At 40.9% G+C, this 16,375-nt stretch overlaps 1 protein-coding gene across 1 annotated transcript in view; it reads left to right on the top strand.

Moving 5' to 3' along the window:
- Imp (IGF-II mRNA-binding protein) overlaps positions 1-16,375 on the top strand; it is a 275,677-nt gene that overhangs the window by 247,924 nt on the left and 11,378 nt on the right. Inside the window, exons 4-7 of the mRNA XM_080279976.1 lie at positions 4,857-5,153; positions 6,636-6,784; positions 7,813-7,978; positions 10,408-10,692. Coding sequence (XP_080136102.1) covers positions 4,857-5,153; positions 6,636-6,784; positions 7,813-7,978; positions 10,408-10,692 — 897 coding nt within the window. The remainder of the gene's footprint in view (positions 1-4,856; positions 5,154-6,635; positions 6,785-7,812; positions 7,979-10,407; positions 10,693-16,375) is intronic.

Below are 16,375 nucleotides of genomic sequence, written 5' to 3'. Positions count from 1 at the left end.
CATAGTACCTGGTAAATTACACCAACCGTTAACCATACCTATGACGTATCCCCACTGAGGCTTTAATACCCCACGATCATTTATTGGTCCAGCTGGTATCCCTACTGGTGGCGCTGCTACCGATACAACACACTGGCGAGGGGTATTCAGTGCCTGTTTCCGGACATTTTGCATCTAACTGCCCACATTCAGGCGATTGTATTTAGTTCAGGAGAGGCGTATCGAAGCCTGTGGGCCCGAGGACGTCTTTTAGGCTCGTCTTGGCTGTTAAGAAGCTCCCTAACACGTCGTTCTCACCGATTTACTTCTGGATACGGCTGGCTAATATCGTTTTGTACGTTATTTATGCAGAGTGTGGTGATACTGGTTTAATTTAAGCAACACAGAAGAGGAAGGCACGGTATGATAAGCAAAATAATTAGGGCGTTTAGTTAGCGTAATTTACAATCAACAGCACATTTTTTCTGTATGGCATTGTTTTGATATTAAAGTTTTAAGAATGAAAAGACTCACACGGTGATAATTCGATGTTGATACGAATTAAGTACGATCGCTTGGCAAGACTTCATGCTTTGGGAATTTAATAAATAGGTATCAGATACAGTACGATGTGAGGGATAAGTCTTGGTCAGTTTTGTTAAATAATTTAGATCATGAATGTCACCGATTATACAACGGTTTGTAAAACTAATTCAAGAAAAGAAAATTTTGAATCATATAATAGTATCACTTCTTAAGAAAATATGTGTAAAATAATGAAAAGCGAAGACAGTTCCACATTAGAGAAAGTTTAGTCAGTGTTCACGAATCAACATGGCGGAGATGAAGTCAGAAATGCAGCCCGGTGACTACATGTATTCCTCGCCAGCGCCCCTCCATCCTAACCAGTCCTTTGGCAGTGATGCTAGGATCCTTCAGAGAGGCCCGGAGATGTATGATTTAGTGAGTATGGTGTAAATTGCTGGGCATAATTGGAAGAATTGCGATTTGTTGTGGTTTGTAGGGATCCGGGTTGGTGACTGTTGATGTATAGCATAGCCTAAATTGTTGCCAGGTTATTAAAAAACAGGTAACTTTATTATGGTAGGGGCTGTATGACCTGCACAGTACATCAGGAGACGTTGAATTATTTTACCGGAGGCGAGGAAAATGTCTGGCGTATTTGTTTAACAGAAGTTTGGCTGTGGGTTGTGGTGATTTTAGAGACTGAAAACATTGACATGATGTTGTAATGCCCCAGCCTTGGCACTGAGCTGTGTTGCTGGCAAGAATAGTGGGAAAAGGAAATTGTTTTTGTGTGCTGAGCGTAGCCAGAATCCTGTAAGGCAAACCGGGGAAATTCACTGAACATTTGTCAAGGCTCTAACTTTCTCTTACGTTCACATCTTGAGTAAATAGATGACAGTGACAGCAGAAAGGAATCGAGTAGTGTTTATTTATCTATATTTATTTGTGGGTGTGTGATCTTCTTAGCCTATGTTTTAGCGGACCTTAAAAGTGTTAAATTAAATGTGGACATATGATTGACTCTCAGAACTCCTGCTGTATAAAGCAAGTGCTGTTTAGATCAGCACATTCTTTTTTATTATTATTATTACTTTATTTTTACTGAGCATAGACCATGTTAGACAGGCCATTCACTGTTATTCATATATACATGACTGAACATAATCTAAGTAGCCCCAGCTGCTGTTAGTCCAGGTACTCACCAACATTGGGCTGGATTGTTGCAGCTCTTGCCCAGCACCTGCCATATGGCCACTAATACCAACCATCACCATTGCCATACACCAGGGGTACCATATTCACATCTGGTGCTGTGGTACCTTATTAGGATGTTTTTATGACACCATAGTGGGACCATGGGAAGACTTATGAACAGTGGGAGTAATTTATATACTGTACTAGATTCAAATCCACAAACTGTTCCCTGCAGCAGTTGAGATTGAACATGCAACCACCTACACAACCCTCCTGTTCTATCCACCAAGCCTTCCATACTGAATACTGTACACGCACAGCCACCAACTCCACCAACCCTACATGCCACATTTCACCTTTTGGGCACTAATGCCTATTGTCCATATAAAATATGTGATGGGCAGGACTGGGGAGGTGTTATGGCCAAGGCTGTTTTATTATTTATTTGGTTTATTTCTTTATTCTGCTTTATTTTATTTGTTTTTATTTATTTATTTATTTTTGGGGGGACAGTCATGTGGAAGATAATTTGGAATGTATTAAGAGTTCAAATCTTCAAACTTTTTCTTTCCCAGCATAGGATCACGCTGTCAGTTACCAGTCAACTAATGGTGGCTCCTCAGATTATCAGTGCTGCTTAATATATAAACTTTTATTTAATTATTAAGGTGCCATTCTAACAGAAGGCAGTAGCAGGACTTGGCACTAACTGTTAAATGGTCTGGTATGATTTGCAATGAAGCCTGTGTATCTTTTTTAGAGTTGATTATTATTATGCCTGATATTGTTTTAGTATTATGTCTTGTCATTAGCAAGAACTTGATGCCTTGTAAAACTTGAAGTAAATTAGGGCAGTTAGGGGAGTTACAGGAAGCTGCCTGAGTTTCCTTCAACCCTCAGCTCAAATTTCACCCACCACCACCACCACTCCACCCCTGACCCCTTCACCTCTGTCATATATTTTCAGTTTCATTCTTGCTATTTCCGGGCAGTTTTCTTTAGCTTAGGAACACTCTAGAGGACTGAAGAGGCAAGTGAAGGCTGTTCTGGACCCCTGAAATTTGAATATTCTATCATAAGCTGATTTTAAAAATCTTGGAGGGTATCCTGAATTATATGAAAAAAAAAAAAAACTCAGACTGAAGACCATAATACAAATCCACATATGGGACATTTTTTTTGTTATTTTGTGTGTTGATGCCATCTAGTTGTCTCTCTTAATCATTTCAATGTAGGTTTTTTTTTTTTTTTTTTTTTTTTTTTTTCAGCTTCTGAAAGACTGTTGGTGGTGAAAACTTTAAAGACAAATCTCCATCAGCTGTCTTGATAAAGTCATGTCAATATTATATTGTTAAAATTAACAGATTTGTTGGGGAGTCTTCCCATGACCTGTTGTAGTAAAAGTGTTGGTAATATATATATATATATATCGCCTTTTCACTTCAATGACAGTTGTTTTGTTCTTGCAGGTGCCCGATAGATTTATGCAACCAGGGAAAAGCCTTTCATATGTGGTTTAAAAAACAGTGTATTTAATATGCAGGATGGTTGTATTCATCCTGTGATTAGAAATTCTTGTAATGAAAGGATTAATGAGCAATTAATGGAATCATTTATGCTTGAAGTGAAACTAAGTGCATGTTTCAGCACAGAATTTTATGATAGCAACCATTATTTGGGTGTGAAGGGTGTACAGATGGGTGTGGATGTGGATGTACCTTTTTAGATGACTTGTAATTGTTTCAGTAAGTGTTTCTTAGTTGTTTCTTGAGGTCATTTATACCTGGTTATAGACACAGAACCCAATGATAGTGTCAGTTTTGATAATTCGATGAGTCCATACCTTCATTATAACTTTATTTGGAGTGTGTTGCACAGCTATAGACTACAAGATTAGATAATAGGTAGTATACTGAAATCTGCATCTGAGGTGTACAGTCCAGTGTATCATTGCTTTCTGTACCTAGTAATTACATTCTTAATGTGTATAAGTGAAGCATGTACTCTGTTATATATTATCTTCTTTACAACACTGATAAATTACACAGTGGAATGTTTTCTGTATGTAAAGTTATCATAAATCAAGACTTACCTAGGGTCATTGAATGGGGACATAATAACCCTGACTCATTTAATGCTAGTAGAACCAAATACTGTATACACAGTTTACTAATAGACAGATATTGCCAGAGTCCTATATTACCTTTAAAACTACTAATATTCCTTTCTCCAAAAGTACTGAAATTCTCGGTGTTTCACTTAACAATGCCCTCAGCTGGACCTCGCATATCAGATCACTTACCAAAACCACTTCAGAGAAACTTGGATTATTGTACAGAGTTCATAGCTTCTTCACTGACAAGCAGTTGGCTATAGTTTGAGTCATGTGTGCTTTCAGCTGGAATATTGCTCACACTTATGAAATGGTTGTGTAGAGGTTGCACTAGAACAACTAGGCAGAATTCAGAACAAAGCTGTTAGAATTATTAATAACCCTGCTATTACAAATAAACTTCCTCCCCTACAGTTAAGCAGAAATGTTGCCTCCCTTGCATTATTTTACAGATAGCTACAGTACTTTTATGGCAAATGCTCAGGCAAAGTTGCCTCCATTGTGCCACCTCTCCATGCCTGCCTCTGTGCTATGTGGGCATCTGGTAGCACTCATGACTGGAATGTCACACTACCATATCACAGAACTTCCGCCTATCAAAAATCTTTCATTCCCTGAACTCCCTCTCTTTGGAACTCGCTTCCCCAGAGTTGTGTCCCCCCAAACCTCAGCCTACAGCTGTTCAAGTCCAACTGTTACAGGTTTTTTATGAATGGAGGACACCAGTAATCTGGTGTATGGATTATTATTATTTTTTTTTTATTCTTATTGTTTTTCCTTCCTCTTTTCTGGAAAAAAAAAAAAAAATTGTTTGCAGTACAGGCATTTAATTGGTTGAATAATCCCGTATTCAGAAGCACAGTAAGGAAGCCTAAGTGGCCAGTGTCATCTTGGTGCCTGCTGAAGAATGGTGGTTGGTCTTTTTTTTCTGGGTCATCTCTCACCCCATCTTTTGGTGAGAGGAAAGAGTAGATGGGAAGAAAAGTCCAGATGATAATCATGATGGTAATAATGATTAATTAAGGCTGTTTGTGTTTGACAGGTTGTGCATGTAACGTATGACAGTATGGAAGCAGCAAGGGAAGCAGCACAGCGACTGAATGGGTACAGCCTGGAGGGAGGTGTTCTCAGAGTTGACCGGCTGATGGATCGAAGGCGTGGACCCAGAGGGGCAGCGGGGGGTCAGGGGGGACCCATGGGGGGCCGTATGGGGGGACCCGGCACATCTTCCCCATCACAGCGGCACACAGACTTCCCCCTCCGCATATTGGTGCTCAGTGAGATGGTTGGCGCTATCATTGGAAGACAGGGGTCCACCATCAGGACAATCACACAACAGGTGGGTTAGTTGTGAAATTATACATTGTTCAGTAGAAACAGTGTTGATATGAGAAAAGTGGTGGTGATGGTGGTGGTGGAGAGAACTGGTGATTCAGAGTGTGATGAGCTGGTGTATAGAGAGATTATAATGATGTGATATTACTAGTACCAGTACCTTGATTCAGTGGCAGAGATACAAGGTAGCCTAAGTAAGTGGAGAGTAGATTGGCTCAAGGAGGCAAAGTGACTAGTGCTATGAAGTCCTTGATAAAGATTTAAGGAGGAAGAGTGGCTAAAGCTATTAAAGCCTTGATACAGGGCAAAGGAATAAGGATTGTATGAAGGTGCTGTAGTTCACACATTAACATATAGGTGTGACACATAAGTAGCCTAGTTGCACGTTCAGTAGTTTAGAGTGAGAGCATTTGGACGTGGGATTGTTTGGGAACGTATATAGGGTTAATAAGCTGGAGAGGATAGGAATATTGAGATTCACAAGAACAGTGAGCCGAAGAACAATTGTGCCGATTCTGGAAGAAAATGCAAATTATGGTATATGATCACATGGAGAGAACAGTGTGGCTTGGGTGGTGAGGAGGGTATATTTGATTTCCTGTGAGAGAGCAGTCAGCAGCCAAAAAGAAGAGGGATAGATATGTTACTGATAAATGATTACTGGTTTTGACAGTGAGGGGTAAAATTTGAGGAAGCACTGGAATTGACAGAGAACAGCAGTGGATGAGTGTTCTGTGTTAATTTAGATCATGTAGAGAGAGAGAGAGAGTTTGAATGGAAGAGAGAGAGAGAGAGTGTGTGTGTGTGCGTTTGAAAGGCAGAGGGTGGGGGGGGATTGAATGGCTTGCCTGTGAGGTGAAGACGAGAATATTCAAAACATTCATAATGAGTGAAAGAAATTATGGTCCATTTCAAAGGATTGTTTATTTATTTATTTTTTTTATTTATTTATTTTTTTTTTGAGCCCTCCCACCCCTTTCAGAATGGGTTTTTGCCCCCTCTATATGAAGCCCTTCAACCCCCCTTTTTTTTTATTACATACATATATATATATATATATATATATATATATATATATAGCCCCTTGGACCACTTTCAGAATTTAGTGGGAAATAGAGTTTGGATGATAATGAGAGCTGGCTTGCATGTAGGTTTGGTTCGGAGCTGCATTGCAACATACCGTAGTGAACTTGCATATTCTTTTTATTCTGAAGTGTTTGTGAGGTTGAATGCCAGAAGCTCATATAGTACGGTATATTAGACTGATTCAGTAAATAATTGTCTATCGTAGACATGTTTATTTCTCTGGTGTATACATTGTCACTGAGTGCAAAATCTGGCTTTGCTCTTGGCTAATCTGGACATGGCTTCTCTCTTCAGGTATACAGTAGAGCTACAAAATAACTGATGTTGACTTGGAAACTAACTTTTCTTTTTTGAACCTAACAATAATTACCCCAACCTTCCTACCACATTTCCTTAACAGACCCGTGCACGAGTGGATGTGCACAGAAAGGACAATGCCGGGTCCCTGGAAAAGGCTATTACAATTTATGGTAACCCAGAAAACTGCACCAACGCCTGCAAACGAATCCTTGAGGTCATGCAGGAAGAGGCTGACAACACAAGCAAGGGGTGAGGAAAGCAACTGTGTTTTGCTTGGTATTTTATGGTTATAGATTAATTCATTTATTTACTGTTGTTAAGACATCCCTTTCTGATTTGGCAATGGTCAAATAGAGCCAGGATTCTGTTGGCTTGAACGGTGAGGGAATGGGATTGTAGCTCATTCAGTTGGGCAGACCTTGGTGGCTCATTCTATCAAGCTCTGTTCTGGCCCTGGTCCCTTCCTCACCACACCTTGGAGTGGGAAAGGATAGCACTTACATGTAGTTTTCCCATTTTTAGATGTGGGTGCATCTCTAGGAGTGGCCCTGTCTGTCTGTCATTCACTAACAGTTTTCAGACATGGGGTGCTTCACCAGTTACATGAACAGAGCCCCAAATTACAGCCCTAATGATCCTCCATCCATATTATATTTTTGTACTTGTTCTGTAACTGTAGAGTTCTGCACAGAGGGTGGGATTCAACCTCCCCATGATACTTTTTTTTTCATTAATAATATATATGGATAGCATTCTTTCATTCTTATCCCAGGGAGAGGCCTGTGGATAATCAGGAGAGAATTCATATCTTCCATCCTGTGACTGTGGCAGGAGTCATACATTTCCAGTCAGTCTCATCAGCCATGCCCTCTTAAACAACCAGAAGTAGTGCTGCTTGTCAGTAACTCAGTTTAATTTGCTCAGAGATTGGGTATTCCCTGTAAGTTATTGTTTTGCTTGCTGGACAAAGAAAATTTGAGTGTAAGGTAGTGGGGGGGTTACGTTTAGCGGAATAAGTCTTGGGAACTAAATTGCCAAGATTTATGAATACAGTGTTGTTAAGTTCAGACTTTTTATTTAGTTAAATATTGCGTTCATTTGTACAGGTAAAAAGATGAGGAGTGAATGGAAGCATGGCCCATTGGATTGGGCAAACTTGGTCTCTCTTGATGTTGCTGCTTCTCACCCTGCCTTAGGGTGGGAAATGAGGTCCAGATGATGATGTGCCGGTAAACAAATCATAGTTCATTAGAAGTAACCTAGTTCTTCATTTGCAGAGAGGTCCCCCTGAAGATTCTTGCTCACAACAATTTAATTGGACGCATCATTGGGAAAGGCGGGACCACCATCAAGAAAATCATGGATGATACCAGCACCAAGATCACAGTTTCTAGCATCAATGACATTAACAGCTTCAACCTTGAAAGAATTATTACTATAAAGGTTAGTAATTATTGCAGTTTGAAAATGGTTTGAGTTTGAGAGACATTGTCATTTCAAGTTCAGCAATGACTACTTTTAGCAATAGCAGTATCAGCCTTAAAGTATTCAGTTCAGTTCAGTGATATTTTTTATATTATTCTTGCTACCTTTAGAGAATTATGTTAGCTGCCTTAAAGAAACCAGCTTGTGGAGGGGTTAATGAAGAGAGTTTTTAACCATTCTTCTACAGATGGTGTCTTGAAAGTTAATATTGTCTGGAGGAGCAAGTAACATGAAAAATGAAAGTAAGGTCTCACATTCATTGGTTCAGCATAACGGTGTGACTTTTGTATATTGAGGTAATACAGTATTTGAATATACTCTACAGTAAAAATACACAGCTTTAGTGCATACATTATCTGCAGAATATTTGTGGTAACATTTGTCTGAAATGTGTCTGGTTTCATGTTGTGGAGTTAAGTTTCTTTTCATCAGGGAATACCATAAGTTGATTACTTGTTACTGTTGAGCATCCTCAGTTTGTCTGGTCAAGCAGACCCATCAACCACAGGCAAGCAACCCCTGCAGGACTGTCCTGTGCATTGAACCGATGTTCTCTTGCGGCAGACAACTCCTTACCACAGCGAGCTGTGGGGAAGAGTAGGGAAGTTTGGTTCCTGGATGGATGTCGCAAATGCGATTCCACCCAGTTATCAGGGGCACCATAGTAGGTTCTGCATTACTCTGTTATATGGTTACCTCCCAGTGTTCTGAATGATTTCCTGGTTTACAGGAAACCATTAAGCCTGTCACTCAGTTACAGTCATCTGAAGTGGAAAGAAGGTTACTGTAATAAAATTGGCAGGAAAGATGAGAGAAATGGGAAAAAAGTAAAGGAAGGAGTAGGCAGCACTACATCGTGTGGATGATGGTCGTCACCACGTATCACCTTGATTGTTGAATTGATGTAGGGATATGGTGCATTGTCATGAAAGCTGTGTATGATTTTGCTTGAGTGTCAAGTAATACAAGAGGAATAGGACTGTGAGATATGGAGATATTGTAATTGCCTCATGTCTGTACTTGACTGTTGCGTGGACCCAATACAATTTATTCTTTCATAGTTTCAGACTTGTGAAGATTCAAAGTCAGGTCAATACCCTAACTTAAGACACAGTGCTTTACCCATCATTAACACTCTCAGGCTCCTTTGATTCACATTTAGCTGAATGCAGGATAATAATGTGGTGTCAGATGGAGTAGAATACTAGAGTTGCCCTGGCCATGGGATGGTGAAATGTTCCTTGATATCCTTCACTCTTGCATAGTAGTACACTTAACAAACACTAGGGAAAAACTGCTACTACTACTACTACTACTACTGCAAACACACAAGTGTCTCATTTTCATGCTATGCATCTGAGGTGAGTGATCCTTGATGTTTAAGGGTAACTTGACTTTGCTCCACTTGAACTTGGCATAAAGTTGACGTTATTTAAAAGGCTGAGCTATAACAAGAGCTTAACACCAGAATGGGATGCTAATCATGAAGTGTTGTAGAAGGGATGTAGGAACAAAGTTTTCTTATTCTGTCATTAAACTGCCAGTATGGGAACTAAAATGGGTGAAAATTTCTGCCAGGTTAAGATGGATGAACTATTGGTCCTCCTGTGACTTGGTACACTGGTGTCTCATACTCAGCTTATACAGAAGAGAAGAGTATTCTTTGTCCGTAGGGTTAGGTCACTGTGGGTGTGTTGGAGGACACAAACACCAAAACAGTTTGTCACTTGCTTGCTTTCATTTTTCTTCTCCATGTCATGCTGCACATCTGACATTATGTGAAAGCTTGTTGGTAATTAATCGGTTGCTTGCTTTCATTTTTCTTCTCCATGTCATGCTGCACATCTGACATTATGTGAAAGCTTGTTGGTAATTAATCGGTTTTATTGGATGTTCTGCACTACATCTCGGCTACATTGGCTACAAGGAGCTCTCTCACTTGTCCAGTACTAGGGAGACTTTTTACTTTATGGCATGCCAAGGTGGTTGTAACAGCGTAGTGTGAGGGAATCACTGCTCTTTTGTATCCCACCCATCTGTCCATTGATCCACTTGTTAATGGGCCAGATTTGCTGCAAACAGCAGTGCAGTAGAAATTGCAAATACTTCCTGATGATAAAGGGATATCATTTATGAAAGGGAAAGAATTAAAATCATAGAAATCATCTGGAATGCTGCAGGAGACTGTACAACTTGAAAATAGTCAGTAGGTGTTAAAGGCTTATCCATTCAGACATGGAATATCTCTTTCCAGAATTTAAAAAGTCCAGTTTGCATTGTGGGTGTTTGTGGTGGAAGAGGACTTACCGGTAATGAATGCTGAAAAGCTGGTAATTGTTTTTTAAATATAACTGACAAGAATAATTATTGTTCATTTTTGTTTCCAGGGCAACATAGATGACGTAGCAGTAGCAGAAAACATGATTAGTGCGCGGCTTAGGTCAAGCTATGAAAGCGACCTTCAAGCCTTCGCCCCACAGAGTGCCATGTTCCCCGGCCTTCACCCCATGGCCATGATGTCCACTGTAGGCTTTGGGCTTCCTAGGGGTGGTGGAGGGCAGGGTGGGCACGGAGGTGTGGGTATGTACGCGTCATCACCCACTTCGTATCCTCCTCTCTACCCAACACCGATACCAGGACAACCGGGCTCACATGGTGCAGAAGCGGTTGAGGTGAGCGAGGTATTACTAACCCCGCTGTTGTTTGTTTGATGTGTTTTGTATTTTGTTGTATCAGATGTGCTGTTTTACATATAAAGTATATTTCTAAATTGCATTGAGCTGATCAAGACGGATGAGATGGAGCTCATGCTTTAGTTTAAGAAACGAACTTATAGTGGAATGAGTTCTGACCATGAGGTAAAAGTTCCACAGTGATAAGAATGTATAGAAGTTTGAGTTTTGTCTGCCCATATTTGCTAATATTTCAGTCAGTTTTTTGATGCAGGGCGTATTGTTAAATACCCTGCCACCCAGGTGCTTTGCCAACTTATGTAAACAAACAATGTCTTGCATAATTTTTAGTTTTTTCTGGGACTTTCCTTTTGATGGCTGTGGCACGGGCACTCCTGAAGTGTAACACTGACAATATACAAGGAGGGGACCTTGTCAAAGACCTTGAGAACAGAGAAATGCTCAGATACAATACTATCGAGACCCTAAAGAAATGCAACAAGATCAGAGAAAGAGTAATAACATGAAAGCCAAGAAAGACGTTGAGACTGAACCATGCACGTGAAACTTAGAGGTGTCTTGTTATTGAAGTTTATACTGAAATGGGGTGTGGAGGATTTGAGCCATAGCTTGTAAAATAAAAACCTGGTCTTTAATTATGACCCAGAGGTGAAGTTTTATAGCTTCCAAATGCCAGTAATCCAGCAGGGTTCCTTACTTTTTCTTATGTCATTTGTAGCACAGTAAGAGCAGGTACTCAGAGAAATAATTCGGGAAAACTGAACAAACTTTAATGCTTGTTTTCTTGAACATAAACTTTTGACACACTAAATTTCATTTGTAACAATTTGTAGATCATTTTTATTGTTGGTGTAATTTTAAAGCTCCTGAAATTGTCCACAAATAGCAAATAACCGTCAGTTTTGTATTTTACTCCTGTTTTGCAGTTTTGACACTTAAAAAGTGCTGTTTTAAAAACATTAGCAAGCTGTATTTAACATTTGGACTTTTTTTTTTTACCGTCCACCATTTGTTCATCTGAGTGTCTCCATTTAATCATCATATTATTTTGAACAGTATCCTCTAAGTGATAGAGTATTTATGCTGAAAAAAATATATATATACACTTGATTACAATGCATGTTAAGTTGGACTGAAGTACTGCTTTGGCAACTTTAGAAGTGGCTCTTTAACCCATGGCTTGTGGCAGTATGACCAGTGTAGCTACCACCATAAAATTACTGTAAATGTACATCATCTAGGAAATGGCATGGCATACCAGCTCATGAAATATTTTTGCTCAACGCACCATGGTTAGCGTACAGAGTTTATTGTGGTCAGAAATTTCCCAGTTGGCAGGAAACCAGCAACTACACAATGGGACTCACTCCTTAAAGGCCAAATGAGTTGCCAGTTAGTCGAATAAGCCATAAGTTTATTGTCATGTGCTAGTTTCGACAGTTTATTTTGTCTTTGTCTCTTTCCATAGCCACTTAGCTACTGTCATCTTTTCTTTTGATTTAGCATCAAAAAAACTATTTTCTAAGACAGGTTTGAGCCTTCCTCAGTTACTAAAACGATAGGATGTGGATTTACAAGTGCATTAATTTCATTCACAATGGCTGCTGCTCATTTGTTTCTGAGCTCAGTCTTGAGGGTGAGGATGAAAGATAATAAAATTTTATAGCCTAATAGCACATAAAAATTGAATGGTGCTGCTTTTGTGAGGAACTTCATAGCTTGTTGTTAAAAATCCCACTCATATGAGGTAAATCTCATGCCACGGGTTAATGTGTGTCACAGGTTTTATAATGAACACACGAAATTTGTGACCATCACACCATGAGGCCAGAGTTCAGTCCTTAATGCAGGAGTCATGCCACATCATATAGATTGTGAAGTTGGGGAAATGAACATCACTCGTATTGTGCATCAGGAGTGTGATGACCCTGGCCCCCCCCGACCCACCTACCCACCCTGCATCTGTAACAAACAGTTGTGTACCTCACCAGTGCACAAGGGAGGGAAATTGGATAAGGCTTCTTGTATCCTTTGATGTTTGTTGTCAGAGAGATCAGAGAACCATGCTTTGTATCCTCCTTCCCCAGGAGACTAGGAAATAGGATCAGAATAATAAAAATTGACTTACTGTGGATTCCAGAGGCAGTGGAACAGTGTTTTTCGGCAATAAGTTTTTATCAAAGTGTTGGATTACTATGATATTTTACCAGGGTATGATTCAGACCCTGACCTAGCTGGCGTCAGTATGGTTTATTACCAAATGTGGAGGCTTAAGTTTTTCGGCAATAAGTTTTTATCAAAGCATTGGATTATTATGATATTTTACCAGGGTATGATTCAGACCCCGACCTAGCTGGCGTCAGTATGATTTATTACCAAATGTGGAGACTTAAGGCACATATATGAGGAAAATAAGCATGCGAGGTGACTATTTTACCCATTGTTGGAGTGAGGCTGGTGGGAAAATGACCCGCCCCCTCACTCATATCGTGACGTCACTTTGACGTTGTCCATATAGACACCGCCCCCTAATCATCGTATGGGTGAAATATTGGAAAAGGTGGGTGTCTGCTTTGGTAGACGGAAAATGTTGCCTATATTTGAAAAATAAGCCTGGTATTTTCGTATAGGCCTATAAGGAAGTTATCTATTTTTAACGCAGGGATGTGAATTATTGTAATATCATCATATATGGAAATACCATCTACTTGAGGTGTACAACTTCCTATATCCCCTGAGTGAAGTACACTTCCAACATTACAAATGTGTAAGTGATGAAACGTGTCATATGTAAGTAACATGATAGCCTTACATTCCACACATGACATGCTACCTGTTATCGTTACAGTGGAATACAGTATATCAGCGGAGAGTAAGGAGACACCTGTTTAATAAGGTTACCTGAATATGAATTGTCAAGAAAAGTCAGTGTTTACGTGGTTACCTCGCCCAGGAGCTGGATACTCAAAAATTCACAGTGGCTGTATTTTACGAATGTGTTTTTGTATCCTTGTATTTTTGGCGTTGCTCTGGCATTTCATTCTCACTCCAAAGCAATGCATTATTTCCACACCGTGATTCATTTTCTGTTCGAGTCAGTGTGACTTATAACCAAGCCCATGAATTGACATTTTCAGACAGAGTCCAGCCTTACTAGTATTGTAGTATTGGGAATTTCCAGGTGGGCGGTGCCTACATAACATCATAACTATACGTCACACTAGCCTCACACAAGCGATGGCTCATTCTGTCACCTCGAATGCTTATTTTACTCTTATAAGTGTCTTAAGTCTTGACAGTTGGAAATAATCCATACTGACGCCAGGTAGGTCGGGGTCTGAAACATCTATCTATCTATCTATCTATAGCCCGACGCCCTAATCCCGCAAAGGGTGGCCGCAGACAAAACGCCTCCAAGTCACTCTGTCACCCACCATTTGACTCCCCTCCCCCCAACTCACCCCCCCCTCCCTCATATACCTCTCAACTCCATCCCTCCACCTCATCCTCGTTCTACCCCTCCCTCTCCCTCCCTCCACCTCACCCACATACACCCTCTTAGTCAGTCTTTCACTCTCCATCCTCTCCACATGTCCAAACCACCTCAGTGTATTTCTCCTAATCTTTTCAACCACATCCCCATCTACCCCACAACGTTCCTTCACTTCTTCATTCGTCAACCTGTCCCTCCATGTCACTCCACATGCTCCTCTCAAGTAACTCATTTCCACTGCTCTCACTCTTGACTTGTTCCCCTCTTGCAAGGTCCACGCCTCGCTTCCATACGTCAGAGTAGGGATCACAATACCATCATGCAGAGACTTCTTAACTTCCATACTCACTTCCCTATTTCTCATCACTGCTTTCAGCATGCCTACAACCTTCCTTCCCTGCTGTACCCTTTCACGCACTTCATCCCCCAAAGTTCCATCCTTACTCATCACACTACCCAAGTACTTGAATGCACTCACATTCTCCATATCCTCACCATCCAACCTCACTGCACACTCTGTGACTTCATTCCTCTCAAACACCATAACTTTACTTTTGTTTACATTAACTTTCAGCTTCCTCCTCCTACACACTGTCCCAAATTCATTCACCAAACCTTGCAACTCCCATTCATCTTCACTCAACAATACTGTATCATCGGCAAACAGCAACACCGGAAGCTTCCAAATCTCACCCTCATTCATTAGGGCCACCCCCACATCCACTGCCCTACCTTGTACCTCCTTTACGACCCCATCCATATATATATTAAACAGCCATGGAGACATTACACACCCCTGTTTCAGTCCCACATTGAGATCAAAGAACTCACTCAGCTCACCATCCACTCGCACCGTAGCCCTAGCTCCCTCGTACATACTCTTCACAGCACTCAACAATTTCCCCTCCACTCCATATATTCTTAATACCTTCCACATACCTTTCCTATCTATTCTGTCATAAGCTTTCTCCAAGTCCATGAAGGCAGCGTACACTTTCCTTCCCTTCTCTAGATACTTCTCCACTAAACATCTTAGAACAAATATCTGATCTACACACCCTTTTCCCTTCCTAAATCCCCCTTGTTCTTCTCCAACTAGCTCCTCTGTCATATGCCTAACCCTATCAATGAGTATTCTACCATATATTTTACCAGTCACACTAAGAAGGCAAATACCCCTATGGTTACCACATACTTCTCTCTCCCCTTTTCCTTTGTACAGAGGAACAATTATACCTGATTTCCAGTCCTCTGGAACCCTTCCCTCTTCCCAAGCCAATCTACACAACTTCCATATCCACTCCGCAACAATCTCACCCCCATACCTAAGCATTTCACCACATACTCCATCAATTCCTGGGGCCTTTCCCAGCTTAATCTTCTTCATCGCTTCCACTACTTCCGACCTACTGATCTCTTCCTCCCTCCTCTCATCTCTTCTTCTCCCAGCCATTCCCCAACCACTTATACTCACACTGCTCTCACTCTCTACATTCAACAAATCCTCAAAGTGCTCCTTCCATCTCCTCAATTTCTCTCTCTTCTCTACCAACAATCTATTATTCCTATCTTTCACTCCCCTACTATTTCCCTTTCACACATCCTTACTTTCTTTACCTCCTTCCAAAACAATTTCTTACTCTCCCTCCATTTCACACTCAGATTCCTCCCAAACTCTTCATCCACTTTCTTCTTACTCTCCTTCACCAGTCTCTTAACCTCCCTTCTCCTGCTCACATATACCTCTCTCTTCTCTCTCTCATCTTCTCCCCTCCCTCTACTCGCCAACCATTCACCATATGCCTTATTCTTTTGTTCCACAGCTCGTTTCACCTCATCATTCCACCATGCTGTCCCTTGCACACCCTTGCATCTCCTCCTCACTCCACAAACCACCTCACACGCTGCGCTTATCTCTTCCGTGAATATCTTACATACGTCTTCCACCCCTTCCATCTGCTCTAGCTCATACCTTCCCAATCTTTCTTCCACTATGCTCTTATACTCTGTCCTCTTCTCACTATCTTGCAATTTCTCCACTCTTCTCACAGGAGCTGTTTCCTCCTGTCTTCCCCTTCGCCTCCTCAACCACTTTCTTTGCAGCTCTACCTTGGCCATCACTAAGTGATGGTCCGAGACTCCATTCCCCCACCCTCTCCACACCCTTGC

Source organism: Coenobita brevimanus, chromosome 82 (assembly GCF_032717465.1).
Source record: "Coenobita brevimanus isolate Jiangsu-jjx chromosome 82, ASM3271746v2, whole genome shotgun sequence".
Taxonomy (NCBI): domain Eukaryota; kingdom Metazoa; phylum Arthropoda; class Malacostraca; order Decapoda; family Coenobitidae; genus Coenobita; species Coenobita brevimanus.
The sequence above is the reverse complement of the archived record's forward strand: the minus strand, read 5'-3'. Positions and strand labels throughout refer to the sequence as shown.